This window comes from Gastrolobium bilobum, unplaced genomic scaffold (assembly GCF_033153095.1).
Source record: "Gastrolobium bilobum isolate Gb01-03AN ecotype WA unplaced genomic scaffold, APGP_CSIRO_Gbil_v1 utg3218, whole genome shotgun sequence".
Lineage (NCBI taxonomy): Eukaryota > Viridiplantae > Streptophyta > Magnoliopsida > Fabales > Fabaceae > Gastrolobium > Gastrolobium bilobum.
In genome coordinates this window covers 111,359-125,036 of record NW_026897874.1, presented here as the reverse complement: position 1 = coordinate 125,036, position 13,678 = coordinate 111,359, and the positions used below count along the sequence as shown (strand labels likewise).

The 13,678-nt window shown below is 36.1% G+C and overlaps 1 protein-coding gene across 1 annotated transcript; it reads left to right on the top strand.

Moving 5' to 3' along the window:
- The first annotated feature begins 902 nt into the window (after positions 1 to 902).
- Positions 903 to 2,809, top strand: LOC133311023 (2-alkenal reductase (NADP(+)-dependent)-like). Its single transcript, XM_061512032.1, has 5 exons — positions 903 to 909; positions 1,712 to 1,828; positions 1,954 to 2,120; positions 2,229 to 2,311; positions 2,431 to 2,809. Exons 1-5 carry the CDS (start codon positions 906 to 908, stop codon positions 2,807 to 2,809), a joined length of 750 nt encoding a protein of 249 aa, XP_061368016.1. The 5' UTR covers positions 903 to 905.
- Positions 2,810 to 13,678: the final 10,869 nt, after the last annotated feature.

The following is a 13,678-nucleotide window of genomic DNA, read 5'->3' as shown; positions in this document are numbered from 1 at the left end:
TATGATACTGTATCATTCATTTAGGGGCTTTATTAATCTCATGCAACAGGAGAGCACTTTCTTATGTAATAGAGATAATTATGTGTGAGATCCACTCACAATAGAAAAAGAAAAAAAAAATAAAAAAGTAACACGGAAATCGATGTATGTATAAGAGAGAAAAATTCTCTCCTACAACATAAGAGTATATTTTTCTTTCATTTAGTGTATATAACCAATAGAAATTAAGAAATAACTGTTATGGTGGTATGAAAATAAGGAAAAATATTTTTTTTATCCAAATATTATTGTTGAACAGCAGATGCACTAATAATCTCCAAACAAAGAAACTACGGAAGTGGTGCAGTGGTATATGACTTTCCACATGTCATCCACTTATGCAAACTTATCGTTTAGTGTTGCAATTTATAAAAATAAAATAAGTGGATTGCTAAGAAAATTCGCTAATTAATTTAGTAGTTGTTAAAAAATTATTATTATTATTACTATTATTATTGTTCTTCGGGATACAAAAAAAAGTTCTCCTCTCCTACACTCTACAGCAATATGGTTTAACTGTAGAGGAAGCTGATAACTTTAGAGTGCTCTATGGATGGATTAGTCAAACTACAAAAGAAAACGTTCTTCTAAAATCTGGACAAAGGTAAGATCATCAATTACTATGTTTAATTTGTAGTTAGCAAACACCAATTCAAAACAGCTATTACAGTTCCACATATTCATTATTCGACCATATTCACCTGCAGAATCTGCTGGCTATCAAATACAATACAAATACGCAAAGGCAAACATTTCGTCGATGCTTGCGACTTCACATTACTCACATTTCCATATGAGACACCATGAGTCGAGTTTTCCTAAGCATATACGACAAACTAAATCCAGGGTTTAGGGCCAAAGAAGAAATGGGTATAACACATGCAACATATTGTGGAAAATTATTTTCCTTTTTATTTATTTATTAAAGAGAAGAGAAGGAGGGGGTGCATGTAAACTGTAAATAGAAAAAACGAATGTGGTTTAGGATCATAGAAAGCATAAAAACCTGAAAATTTTATAGAGAGACCGAGAAGGGTAATTCATCACGGGAAAGAACAATGTTGTAGAGGAAGTGCAGAACAAGCAGGTTATATTGAGGGACTATGTTACTGGCTACCCTAAAGAATATGACCTATAGATAAGTACAAGCACTATAAAACTTGAGGTTCCTCAAGGATCATATACGGTGTTGGTGAAGAATCTGTACCTTTCTTGTGATCCAGTCATGCATTTCCAAATGAGAAAAGCGGAATATCCTCTTTCTGGATATCACTATTACGTCCCTGGATCTGTAAGTGTTGTCGTAAGTTGGAATATCTTCTTCATTTTGGATGTGGAAGTATAGGAAACGGGTCTGTCTAAGCCTAGGTTTTGAGACCAAAAACTTATTAATCTGATATGTACGAAAAGAAGAAGAACTTGTTAATATGCAAAAACGGGTATTAGGAACTAAACAACCAGGAAGTTTTTAATGTGGTTTTTTGAAGAAAAAGTTAACTATTTCCTCTGCATTTTCCAATCTGAGTTTGAGAGACTATTTTGGTGAGTTTAACACGTTTAGCTTACATTTAATTTCTGTTTTTCCTGTTTCTTTTGGTTGTTACCCTGCAGCCCATAAATGGGTTTGGAGTGGCTGAAGTTTTGGATTCAGGGCATCCTGACTTTAGTGCAGGTGACTTAGTTTGGGGAACAACTGGTTGGGAAGAATATAGTCTCATTCAAAATCCAGAAAAGCTCTTCAAAATTCACCACACTGATGTGCCCCTTTCCCACTACACTGGAATTCTTGGTAATGGAGAGTTCTTCTAAACATGTATTATTATTGTTGTGCTCATTCTGAATGTAAAGCTAAAAAATATACGTGAGTCAGTATTGGACAGTTTTTGTGATGTTCTTTCTTTTCTATTTCAATAGGCATGCCTGGAATTAATGCATATGATGGTATCTATGAAGTTGGTTCTCTGAAGAAAGGAGAATGTGTCTTCATCTCAACAGCATCTGGTGCTGTTGGTCAGCTGGCTGGACAATTTGCGAAATTATTGGGTTGTTATGTTGTTGGAAGTGCTGGTAGTCAAGAAAAGGTACAACTTCTAAACATCATATTTTCCATGGAATTTGATCATTCTTAGTAGTTAGTACCATCTTCCTCTGGATGCAACAGAGTCCTTAACTCCATCATGGTTATCCAGGTTGATCTCATTAAGAACAAGCTTGGGTTTGATGATGCTTTCAATTACAAGGAAGAGCCTGATCTGGATGCAGCTTTGAAAAGGTAAGTGCACATTATATAAAATTGGAATAGAAATATTAGCCACTATTGGCACTTAACATATCCGCATATGCCTAAGCCTAATAATCAAGCACTAATTGTTTTTTATTCTCTGTCATTAGGTACTTCCCTGAAGGCATTGACTTCTACTTTGAGCAAGTTGGGGGTAAAATGCTTGATGCAGTGCTCCTAAATATGAAGGTCTATGGCAGGATGGTTATGTGTGGAATAATTTCACAGTACAATCTTTCTAGGCCTGAAGCCCTAAAGAATTTGATGCATATTATAATCAAGAGACTAAGTATAAAAGGATTTACTCATCGAGATCAACATTATCTCTATCCAAAGCTCTTAGAGACTGTGCTGCCTTACATTAGAGAAAAGAAAATTGTCTATGTTGAAGATATTGTTGAAGGACTTGAGAATGGACCAGCAGCTCTGGTTGGACTGTTCACCTGTCGCAACTTTGGAAAACAAGTTGTTGCACTTGCTCATGAGTGATCATTCAAGTATATCAAATGTTAATGCATCCTTTGGTGCTAGTGTTATAAAGTACTTAACAATAAGTAGTGGTATGCACTGATATGTTATGTTGGACTTGTAAACCTACTAAATTAATTTGAAGAACAATTTTCTTTTCTTTTTTTGAGTAAATTTACTTGTTATATCAAAGTTATTCTCGCTTCCTGTGAGTTTTTTTTATAATTTACAATTTTACATTTCAGCGCAACAATAATTCATTGAAAAAAACAATTTTTTTTTAAATGATATATCAGTACATGATTAAGAAATAGTAAAATTAATTAATTAAAGCGCCTACAAGGCAAGCTCTTTGTGCCAATAATGTATTCCAGCTTGCTGCGTACAAGACAATCCTCATGTCTATAGATAACCTTTTTCACTGCTTTTATTAAGCCCACCCTTGAATGGATCCCTTACTAAGGCCCACATAACTAACACAAACAGAAACTCTTATGCGGACTAAGATTTGTCTCCTTAACTTTGAATGGATCCCTTACTAAGGCTCACATAATGATGTTTTTGTATACGGTTGGAAACTCAACTTTGCATGATAAAGATTTATATTGATTAGGAATCTGATAGCTACTGAACAATAAATGCAAAAGATCAATGCAATTGTATAATATTTGATTATCAACGATAATTTGAGGTTGCCGACAACTCTAGAAAATGCTGGGAAAGAAAGGAAGAATTTGATACAAGTTTTTAGCAACCCTCCAAAAGCAACCACGACCTCTAATTAAAGGAAAGAGACAAACAGTAATACCACAACAATGGGCTCATAACAACCCAAGCCCACTACAAGTAGAATAATATTTGGACTCTCGCCACCTATGTCCCACGTGTTCCCATTAGGTAATCTTTAGTCCATTTGGCCCTCATCTTGACTCTTGTCCCTCTTCTAGGGGCTTCTTCTTCCTGAGGCTCATTCATTTCTATCTCTTTTTTTCCTCCACCTTCTTCACCTTCTTCTCCTCCTCTTCCTTCCTCAAGGGTTGTATCAGATCCCTCCTTCCTTAAGGACTTGATCTTGCCCACAAGATCAAACTGGGGAAAAGCTTGAAAAACTCAGAAATTGACACCTTAGAAGCATCTTCCAAGGGCAAACCACGCCATTAAATAAGGACCTGCAAGTCCTAAATTTTTTCTTTCGGCACAGCGTGCGAACTCACAATGGCCAGTAGTTTTGTCCCCGGATGATTCTCCCAAGTCACCGGAGGTAATGGTTGCGGATGAAAAAAAACAGATTTTGACGATAAGCTTTTAGCAAGGAGACATAAAAAATTGGGTGTATACGTGATCCCTCTAAAAGCGTCAAATGATACATGACAGATCTGATACGTTCAGAGATCGAAAGGGACTATAGTACATTCGATGAAGCTTGGAGGAGGTCTGAAGTTTGACCAACACCTAATCACCTACGGCGAATTGCACGTCACAACGGTGCTTATCAGCCTGATTCTTTATGGTTGACGTTTGCGGTGCAGATTGTCCTAGAGATGCCTAATGATATCGTCTCTCTAAGTCAATAAGGTATCCACTGCCTCGATAGGTGAAGCTACACCATCATACAGTTGCAAAACTGGAGGGGAGACACCCATAGAGAATCTGGAATAGGGTTGAACTAATAGAAGAATGAACCGGCAAGTTATAAGAGAACTTAGCCCAAGGTAAATACTGAACCCAGCTTCGCAGATTTTCCATGGTATATCATCGCATATATTATTCTAAACCTCGATTTGTGACCTGTGTTTGACCATCACTTTCTGGGTGATTTGCAATGTTGAAGTGGAGATGGGGCCACTCAACCAAGATAATTCTTGCCATAACTTGCTGAAGACACAATCTCGACCTAAAATAATATAGCGAGGGATGCCATGGTGACAACCGATATTAGAGAGGAACACCGAAGCAACCATTGAAGCCGTGAAATTCCCAACCAAGGCAGAGAAATGTGCATACTTACAAAGTCTATCCACCATTACCAGAATGGCAGTTTTCCTTCCAATTGTGGTAGGCCCACTATGAAGTCCATTGAGAGATCTTCCCACACCACCTTAGGAATCGCCAGAGGTTGTAAAAGACCAGCAAGGGACAGAGGTTGATATTTAGTGACTTGACAAACAGGGTAGGTTCTCATAAATTCTTGAACGTCATGCTTCATATTTGGCCAGTAATAATGTGTGGAAATATGATGCAAAGTCTTGTGGATACCTCTATGCCCCCTGATCACATTGGAGTGGAATTCATGTAACATAGTAGTTCTTATGTCCAAAGTGCTTGCCATAATGATTTGCCCCTTGAACAAAATCAATTTATCCTTGAAAGAGTAGTGTTCAAATCCTTCTTTCTGTTCTTCAATGGCTTTGGTTATGCTAATCAACTTTGATTTACTTTTGACCTTGGCCTTAATTGAATCTAACAAAGGATTAACAAGTGTGGACAAAGTCATTATCACGGGCTGATCAGATTCTATGTCTTTCTCAACTTCATGTACCATGGAAAAGGCATTAGCTATCTTATTAATATTCCCAAGATGATACTCAACTATATAGTCAAACCCTAGTACTTTTACCAGGAAACGTTGTTCCTCAAGTGTTTGAATTAGTTGGGCTATTAACTCTTTTATTGCTATGCTGATTTGTTCTGATAGTAAACTTCCTTACCAACTAGTACTGGCGAAACTTTGCAACTCATCTATTATGGAAAACAGCTCCCTAACATAGGTGGAGACTTGCTGCATTTTGGGAGATATCTTATAGCAAAAGTAAGTTATTGGCTGGTTGTCCTGGTCGAGCATTGCCCCAATCCCAATTCCAGATGCATAAGTGGTTAGAACGAAAGGTTTACTAAAGTTTGGTGAAACTAACATTGGAGGATTAGATAAGGCTTCTTTTAATCTGATCATTGTTTGAGCTGCCTTCAAGTCTCACTTGAAAATATCCATCTAAATGAGTGTGGTTAGAGGTGCTACTATCTATGAAAATCATCTAACAAATTTTATGTAATACCTTGCTAATCCAATGAACCCTTTTAACTGTTTCATTGTTGCAGGCTCCTTCTAATCCATAATTGCTTTAATTTTGTTCTCATCCGGTCTCACCCCTATTGCGTCGACCACATGCCCTACATACTCCACTTTAGGCTGAGCAAATGGGCAATTTTTGAGATTAGCATAGGGTTTGTTTACCTGCAAACACCCCAATATTGCTCGCATGTGCTCCAAATGATCCTTTAATGTCCCGTTATACACTAAAATGTCATCAAAGAAAACAATCATAAATTTTCGCAAGAATATCTTAAGTACAGAGTTCATGATCCCTTGAAAGGTTGCTGCGGCATTAGTGAAACCAAAGGGCATGACCACAAACTCATCGTGACCCTCATGTGTGCGAAAAGTTGTTTTTATAAATGTCTTGTTCAACCATCCGAATTTGATGGTAACCAGACTTGAGATCCATTTTAGAGAAAATTGTGGCTCCCGCTAGTTCATCAAGCATATCATCATCCACTGTAGGAATGAGGAATCAGTTAGTTACAGTCACTTGGTTGAGATCCCTATAATCCACAAAAAATCTCCAATTCTTATCTTTCTTCTTAACAAGCAGGGCAAGAGATGAAAATGGACTTGGGCTGTGGCGAATCACTTTTGATTCCAGCATCTCTTTCACCATTTTGTCTATTTCAGTATTTTGAAAATGTGGATATTGATATGGTCTGACATTTATGGCTTTTGTTCTAGGTTCAATGTGAATTTGGTGATCCTCAGCACGGATTGGAGGCAATTTGGTTAATTTTTTTAAGACTCCTTCAAAATCTTTCAACACCTGTTGCACCCATGTATCAAGGTTTTCTTACCTTTGTGTTTGATTCCCCATGACATGTTCTATAACATGCAATTGGTACAAGCAAGCTACTGAGTTAGAGGAGGTTAACCTGCGAAGCTGATTCAACTGAATGGCCTCCATAGTCATACTAGGAGTCCCTTGTATCTCCATACATTAACCATCCTTTTAAACTTCATTATCAATTCCTTGAAGTTAATTGTGACATCACCCTACTCAGATAGCCCTTGCACTCCCAAAACTACCTAAGCCCCCTGGATTGGTAACACATACAGGTCGAGACAGAAGCAATGTCTTTGTATCTCCATATTAACTCGCGGACACACCATTACGCAATTTATTATCTCTCTATCTCCAACTGTAAATAACCAATTCAACCCAAAAGCTTAATTTGTTAGGTGAGACTACATTAATGGTTTTTATATTTCTATAACACACCTCTTCACATGAAAGCCCATTAGGCTGAAGGGTGGAGATGCATCAGGCCCAGCCTACATATGCTAAGAAACTCCATAATAATTAATTAGCCTATAATGATCCGAGTATTTTAAGATATGGGAGACCAAAGGTTTTGATGAGTGTAGCCAAGCCTTGATGATTGATGAATCCCGTGAATACTTGAAGAAACAGCTTATACTTGATAGGGAAAGAATGTGGGCCTACGATTCACACTTGAGGGGGAGGAATCCAAGTGAGTGGGTGAAGTCCCAGATTGGTCAAGAATGGACTAAGTGAACACCATATAAGTGGAAGGACCCACGCACCTAAAGCCTTAAGGTTTTAAGTTGAATTTGTTCTTTACATGGTATCAGAGCTTCGTGTCCCGGGTTCAATACTCACCACCCTCACTTTCTCTTGTGGAATTCCTTAGCAGAGATAGGTGAGTTTGTGCATTATCCACCCTTCAAGCCAGTGGGATCTCTTATGAGGGGGCGTGTTAGAGATATATAAAACCATTAATGTAGTCTCACCGAACAGTTTAAACTTTTGGGTTGAATTGGTTCTTTACACATACCAATACTTGAAATCTCTGGGTAGGTGTAGTTTCCAATCCCAAAAATTTCACCAAACGATCCTGTATAAAATTGTGAGTTGATCCACCATCTACCAGAATCTGAACTGTGGCATTATTGATTCTCCCTTTACTTGTAATGTATTAGTGGAATGTTGCCCAACCATGGCATATAAACTGATTTTCAGCATCGAGTTTTCTTCTCCCCATATCTTTTCATTACTTATTTCATGCTCCAACCCATGATTATCAATTTCTGGTGTACCATCCACTTCTTCCTGCACCATCATAATAAACATCTTTGCTTTGCAAACATGGTTCCTATGAAACTTTTCATCACAGTAACAGTGTAACCCTTCTCCCTCTTCTCCATCATTTCAGCAATAGTCAATTTCCTAAGAGGTTTCCCCTAGTGACTCTCGCACCAATATTAACTGATTTCTGGGGTGTTGGTAAAATGCCAAACTGATTAATGGTACTGGAACTTGCATTGTTTCGATTGTAATATGTTTTCCCATTACTTTTATCATTAATCTTGTCCTCTACTAATTTGGCTAAATCGATTGCTTGTTCCAGAGTTTCAGTGGCGTATTTCTTGTTACAACCCTGATTCAAAGAAACTCTGAAGGCTCACATCATCAATACCGATTGCTTGATTAGCCAAATGCTCAAATTGTGTTTGATACTCAGCAACCATAGCTACCTGAGTCAAACGACCCAGTTCTCCTTTCAAGTCTTGATATTATGAAGGACCAAATCTGGCGCGCATGGCAACCAAAAATTGCTCCCACATTCGCAAATGCTCATTGTGATCCATCCAATGGTACCACTCCTCTGCAGTTCCATCTATGTTAAAGGATGTTATTGTGAATTTTTTGGCATCAGTGAGGTTATGAAACATATAGAATTGCTGGATTTTATGTATCCATGGCTCTGGATTCCCAACAGAGAAGCGAAGAATCATAGGCTTCGCCGATTTAAAAGCATTGTTACCGAAGAAATTTCCAAGACCATCGCCTGATGAACTTTCTGTCTTGCTTTTGTGTTTCTAATTTTGGTCCAATTTTTCCTCCATTAAAGTTAATTTCAGATTCATTTCTTTCAACAGATTACCCCGAGAATTGAACTGCTGATCATGATGTGCTTATCGCGTTAAGCATTCTTCGACTATGTTCTGCTTCACAATGCTTCGAGTTCCTTCTGCTATGGTGGTGATCAGTAGTTGACTCTCAACGAAAGCACAAAAAATGATAGCTACTGAACAACAAATGCAAAAGATCAATGCAATTGTATAATATTTGATTATCAATGGCAGATCAAGATTGCCGACAACTCTAGAAAATGCAAGAAAATAAGGGAAGAATTATGTTACAAGTTTTTAGCTACCCTCCAAAAGCAACCATGACCCCTAATTAAAGGAAAGAGAAAAACAATAACAAGCACAACAATGGACTCGTAACAACCCAGGCCCATTACAAGCAAAATAATATTTAGACTCTCACCACCTACGCCCCACGTGTTCCCACCAAGTAATCTTTAGGAGCTTCTTCCTCCTTCCCATAGGCTCATTCACTTCTACCTCTACTTCTCCTCCAACTTCGCCGTCCTCTCCTCCTCTTCCTTGCTCAAGGGTTATATCAGAATCCATAAATTCAATTACTATTTTTTAGTTGAGATATATTGACATAGGCTACTCCTATGCCTGTTAACACATTAGGACAAATAGGTACTGTGATCTCTCCCTAAACACGAAGAAAAAAAAAATTCCCTCCAAAATCTGGTTCACTGTCACCATCACCGAAGCACCCAGTGGGACCAGGTGTGGGTGTTACTGGAATACTTCAAAGCTTGATGAGCTCACAAAAATATGTACTGTCCTAGCCATTGGCCCAGTCGAATTTATTTTGTTTATCACTTTTTAAACTTGTTCCCACCTTATATAAATGGTCTGCGTGATACAACAAGAAAGAATAATAATTAAGATGAATATAAATTAAGAAAGTGAAAAAAAATTAAAAGTAAAAAAAGGGGGGTAACAAGTGCTTCTTTATTAGTCAACTTTCCTAACACCTTTTACCCAGATATCTCCATGATGATTCTTTTACCCAATTCCTATGCTGTCGAAGGTGCACTCTACATGACCAGTTACCAGCATTTTGCTCAGCACAAACGACACTAATCTTCCTTCCACAAGCAACATAGAGACCGCAGCTTGCTGGAAAAGTTAACAGAGAAAAAGAAAGTAACAACAAAAATGGAAAAATCCCATTCAGTGTAAACTAGTACCTTATCTGCATCCTGAAAAGCAAGTACATCCCCTCTCTAACTTTTGCTTCCATGAGACAATAACACTGACACTGAAATAATGCTTTTTTTTTCCCCTTTTCTACAAGGGCTATATTAAATGAAAATGAACAGACCCAAGATTACAAAAATCTCATATTTAATTATTTATTCCTTTTGTTTTTCTCTTGAATCATGATTGAAGAATATAATGAAAAGAAAGTGTGGTAATTGAAAATGTGCTAACTGCTAAGTTGGGGTACGAGTCAGGGGTCTTTTAGGGGCCTTTTGCTCGGCTGGTAAATATCTGAGCTCGTTTAATAAAAGCTCGTGTTGGAATCAGGCTTGGCCTTGTATAAAAACTCGTTTAATAAAAAGGCCTCAGGGCTCTAATTCAGAAGCTCGGCCTTAGAGCCTCCGAGGCTAGCCTAGTATATAAATATTTATTTATACTTTTTATGCTACTTGTAATAACTCTATCTAGTCAATTTATTTCACCCCATTTTATTGGTTTAACAGACTTTTTGAATGATTTTGTTCTATATTATGCTATTTGGATATATATTGAATTTATGTATATTTATGGAATTACTAGTGCTGTTCTATATTATCCTTCATCCTCCTTCACACAAACAAATCCACAAAAACTCATTTGTTCCACTGTGCACTGCTCGTTTGTGTCAATTTATTTTTTATTTTATTTATTTTATTTTTATTTTTGTTGGCACTTTTTTTATAATGGGCTAAGATAATATAACATGTTATCTACCTTCTCTCACTTTAATTTTTTTATTTATTGTAGACTTTGTAAATTATTGCTGCAAATTGAAAGTTAAGGTTTCTATCTGGAAATTGATTTTTTGTGGAATTCTGTTCTCTTATTTTTATTCTTTAACATGCTAACAGGCTAAGACAGGCTTCACACAGGCTTTTATTTTTTGTAAATAAATCAGGCCACATGCCAATATTATATTCGTAACAGGTAACAGGCTAAGGCAGTCGGACACGTTTAAATACAAACTTGACCCGTTAAAATCAAAGCTCGGCTCGGCTCGGCCCGTTAACACCCCTACCGCTGAGTATCATTTTTCTCCTACATTTTTTGTGCAAGTAATTTTTCAATTTCTAGAAATGTGCTACTACTCACACATGCTTCCCTCAACTTATATCAACGTGGAAAATGTTGCAATAAGGCTGAATCAGTTGTTATGATCCCAAAGCCAAACTACACTGTTTAATTTGTTATAATAACGAGTCAAATTAAAAAAGCAAAGTAACTGTTTCCAAAAAAAAAAGAGAAAAAAAGAAGAAGCAAAGTAACTTTGTGATTGTGATTCCGTGCCGGCCAGAGCAATATCTCAACAATCACTATTCACATTTTTGTCTAAGCAAGAACAAAGGCAGAAAAGTTGCCTGCTTAGCATTTACTTTATGTGTAATAGAGACAACACCTGTTCCCTGATCACTAAGCATGGTGACACACTAAACTACTCAATCCATCACCATTTTCGTGTGGTTTGGGATTGGAGTATACAAACTTAAGTTTGTAAATTGATTTTGATTAAAAATAAGATTGAATGAATTGATTTATATTTAAAAGGTAAGTTTGATATAATAAATGTTGTTTAGATAGTTTTTATAAAAGGAAATTGTTGTGAGTGTAGCATGAGAAAGTTTTCTCATGCTACACTCACAACACATGAGTGAGTCTCATCTTAACTTTTTTGTCTTCCCACTTTTTTGTGCAGCTCACTTATATATTGTGAGTGTAGCGTAAGAAGATGAGAAAATTAATTCTCTTTTATAAAAGTTAATTTTAGTAGTATACCTATCAGAAAGGATATATTTTTTCTTAGTTAAATTAACATTATTGAAATAATAATATTAAGTGTAGTATCGAGTTTCAATTGATCATCGACTCACTCAAATTATTAAGTCAACGTAATTCAATGAGTGAGACATTGGTTAAACCTGTTAATCCGTATATATATATGAGTTCATATTTTCTTATGTTGCAAGATAGCATGAGATAAAAAAAGTAGAGTCAAATTAAATGTGAGTCCCACATTTTATATTATAAAAGAAAAAGAAAATTAATTAGCACGAAAAATAAATTTGTGTAGGAAAATATGTTGCTCTCCTATGGCAAGAGAGCATGATTTCCGATATATATATATATATATATATATATATATATATATATATATATATATATATATATGACTTTAATATTTCTACCGTGAATGTAGATAAGTTATTTATATTCACTGTCAAAACGACGTCGTTTTGGGTTAAAAAATTAAAAAAATTATAATAAAAAACTATTATAACCCTGAAATAAATTATAGTTACAAAAATACTTTGATTTCTGCCTCAAAACGACGTCGTTTTGAACTCAATATAGATATGTTATCTACATTGACTGTAGAAAAAGCGGACCATATATATATATATATATATATAGGGCTTAACATTTCTGCAGCAGCTGTAGATAGTGTTATCTACAGCTGACACAGAAAAGTGGGCCCCACGGCTTTTTAAAAAAAAAAAAAAAAACTAAGGATCTGTTGCCGTATCCTAGGATTCGGATGTGTATCCTTGCTTGCTGTAGGTACAGCAACTGCAGAAATTATTTTGCTATATATATATATATATATATGGAGAGAGATCATTTGACTCAAGAGTAAGACTTTACTCTCCATCCTAACCGTTGATTTCCGTCCATCCAACGGTTATAATTTAGGAAGTTATATTAATTAATTAATTATTAATTATACTATTAATGACAACCGTTGATTTCCGTCCATCAACGGCTGGGATTTGGAGTAAGACTTAAAAGTCTTACTCTGGAGTCAAAAGAACCCTATATATATATATAAGTTTATAATAGATATATAAAAATATATTTTGGCTTAACGGTTGACCAATTCTCCGGTTTTAATAGTACTGATTTCATAAGACATTTACAATTTTTAGTTGAGGTGAAAGTCTTCCAAATATTATTGCCGTCTCTTAATTACTCATCAACTTTTTTGCAATCCTTGTGTTATTCTCTCCTTGCAATGATTCCAGACCTTACAGTTCTGTTCATATGCGGGTTTGGTTCTTGATTGCTTCTGGATTCTACTTGATGAGAGCTGTCTTGAGCCCACGTGAGACCAAGAGCTAATATAATACAAGTGGTCCTCTCATACACCCCAATGGGTAAAAGAATTGAATAGGCAACAATTTACATATAGTAATTGGCATGAAGAAAAAGGCATACAAATTCTCCTGATATTACAACTACGTGTTAGACATGAACACATGGAGCAATTATAAGCTTTGTTACCTTAAGTGGTTGGCGACCTTACAACCACCTCAACCCACAATTTTATCTTCAATAATTAAAAAAACTTATTTTGTATACTTTACTTTTTTACCCCGGGTCAAATCTTCAACCTCAAGAATAATCAAACCAATTGCTGTTTTTCAATTCTAAAGGATGAGATTAGATCAAAACATAAATGGTAAGGGACTGAGTAGTCTTCTCTTAGAATCTGCACATATCACGGGAATAATGGATTTGACCATTGTGCTGAATTCTATGTTTGAGGGGCTACACTTAGTCACAAGACATATTAGGTGAAGACCCAAAAAAAAAAATTAAAAAAAAAATTGAAGAAAGGTTTCTTTGTAGCTTCAAAATAAAGCAGTATCTTTCTTCAG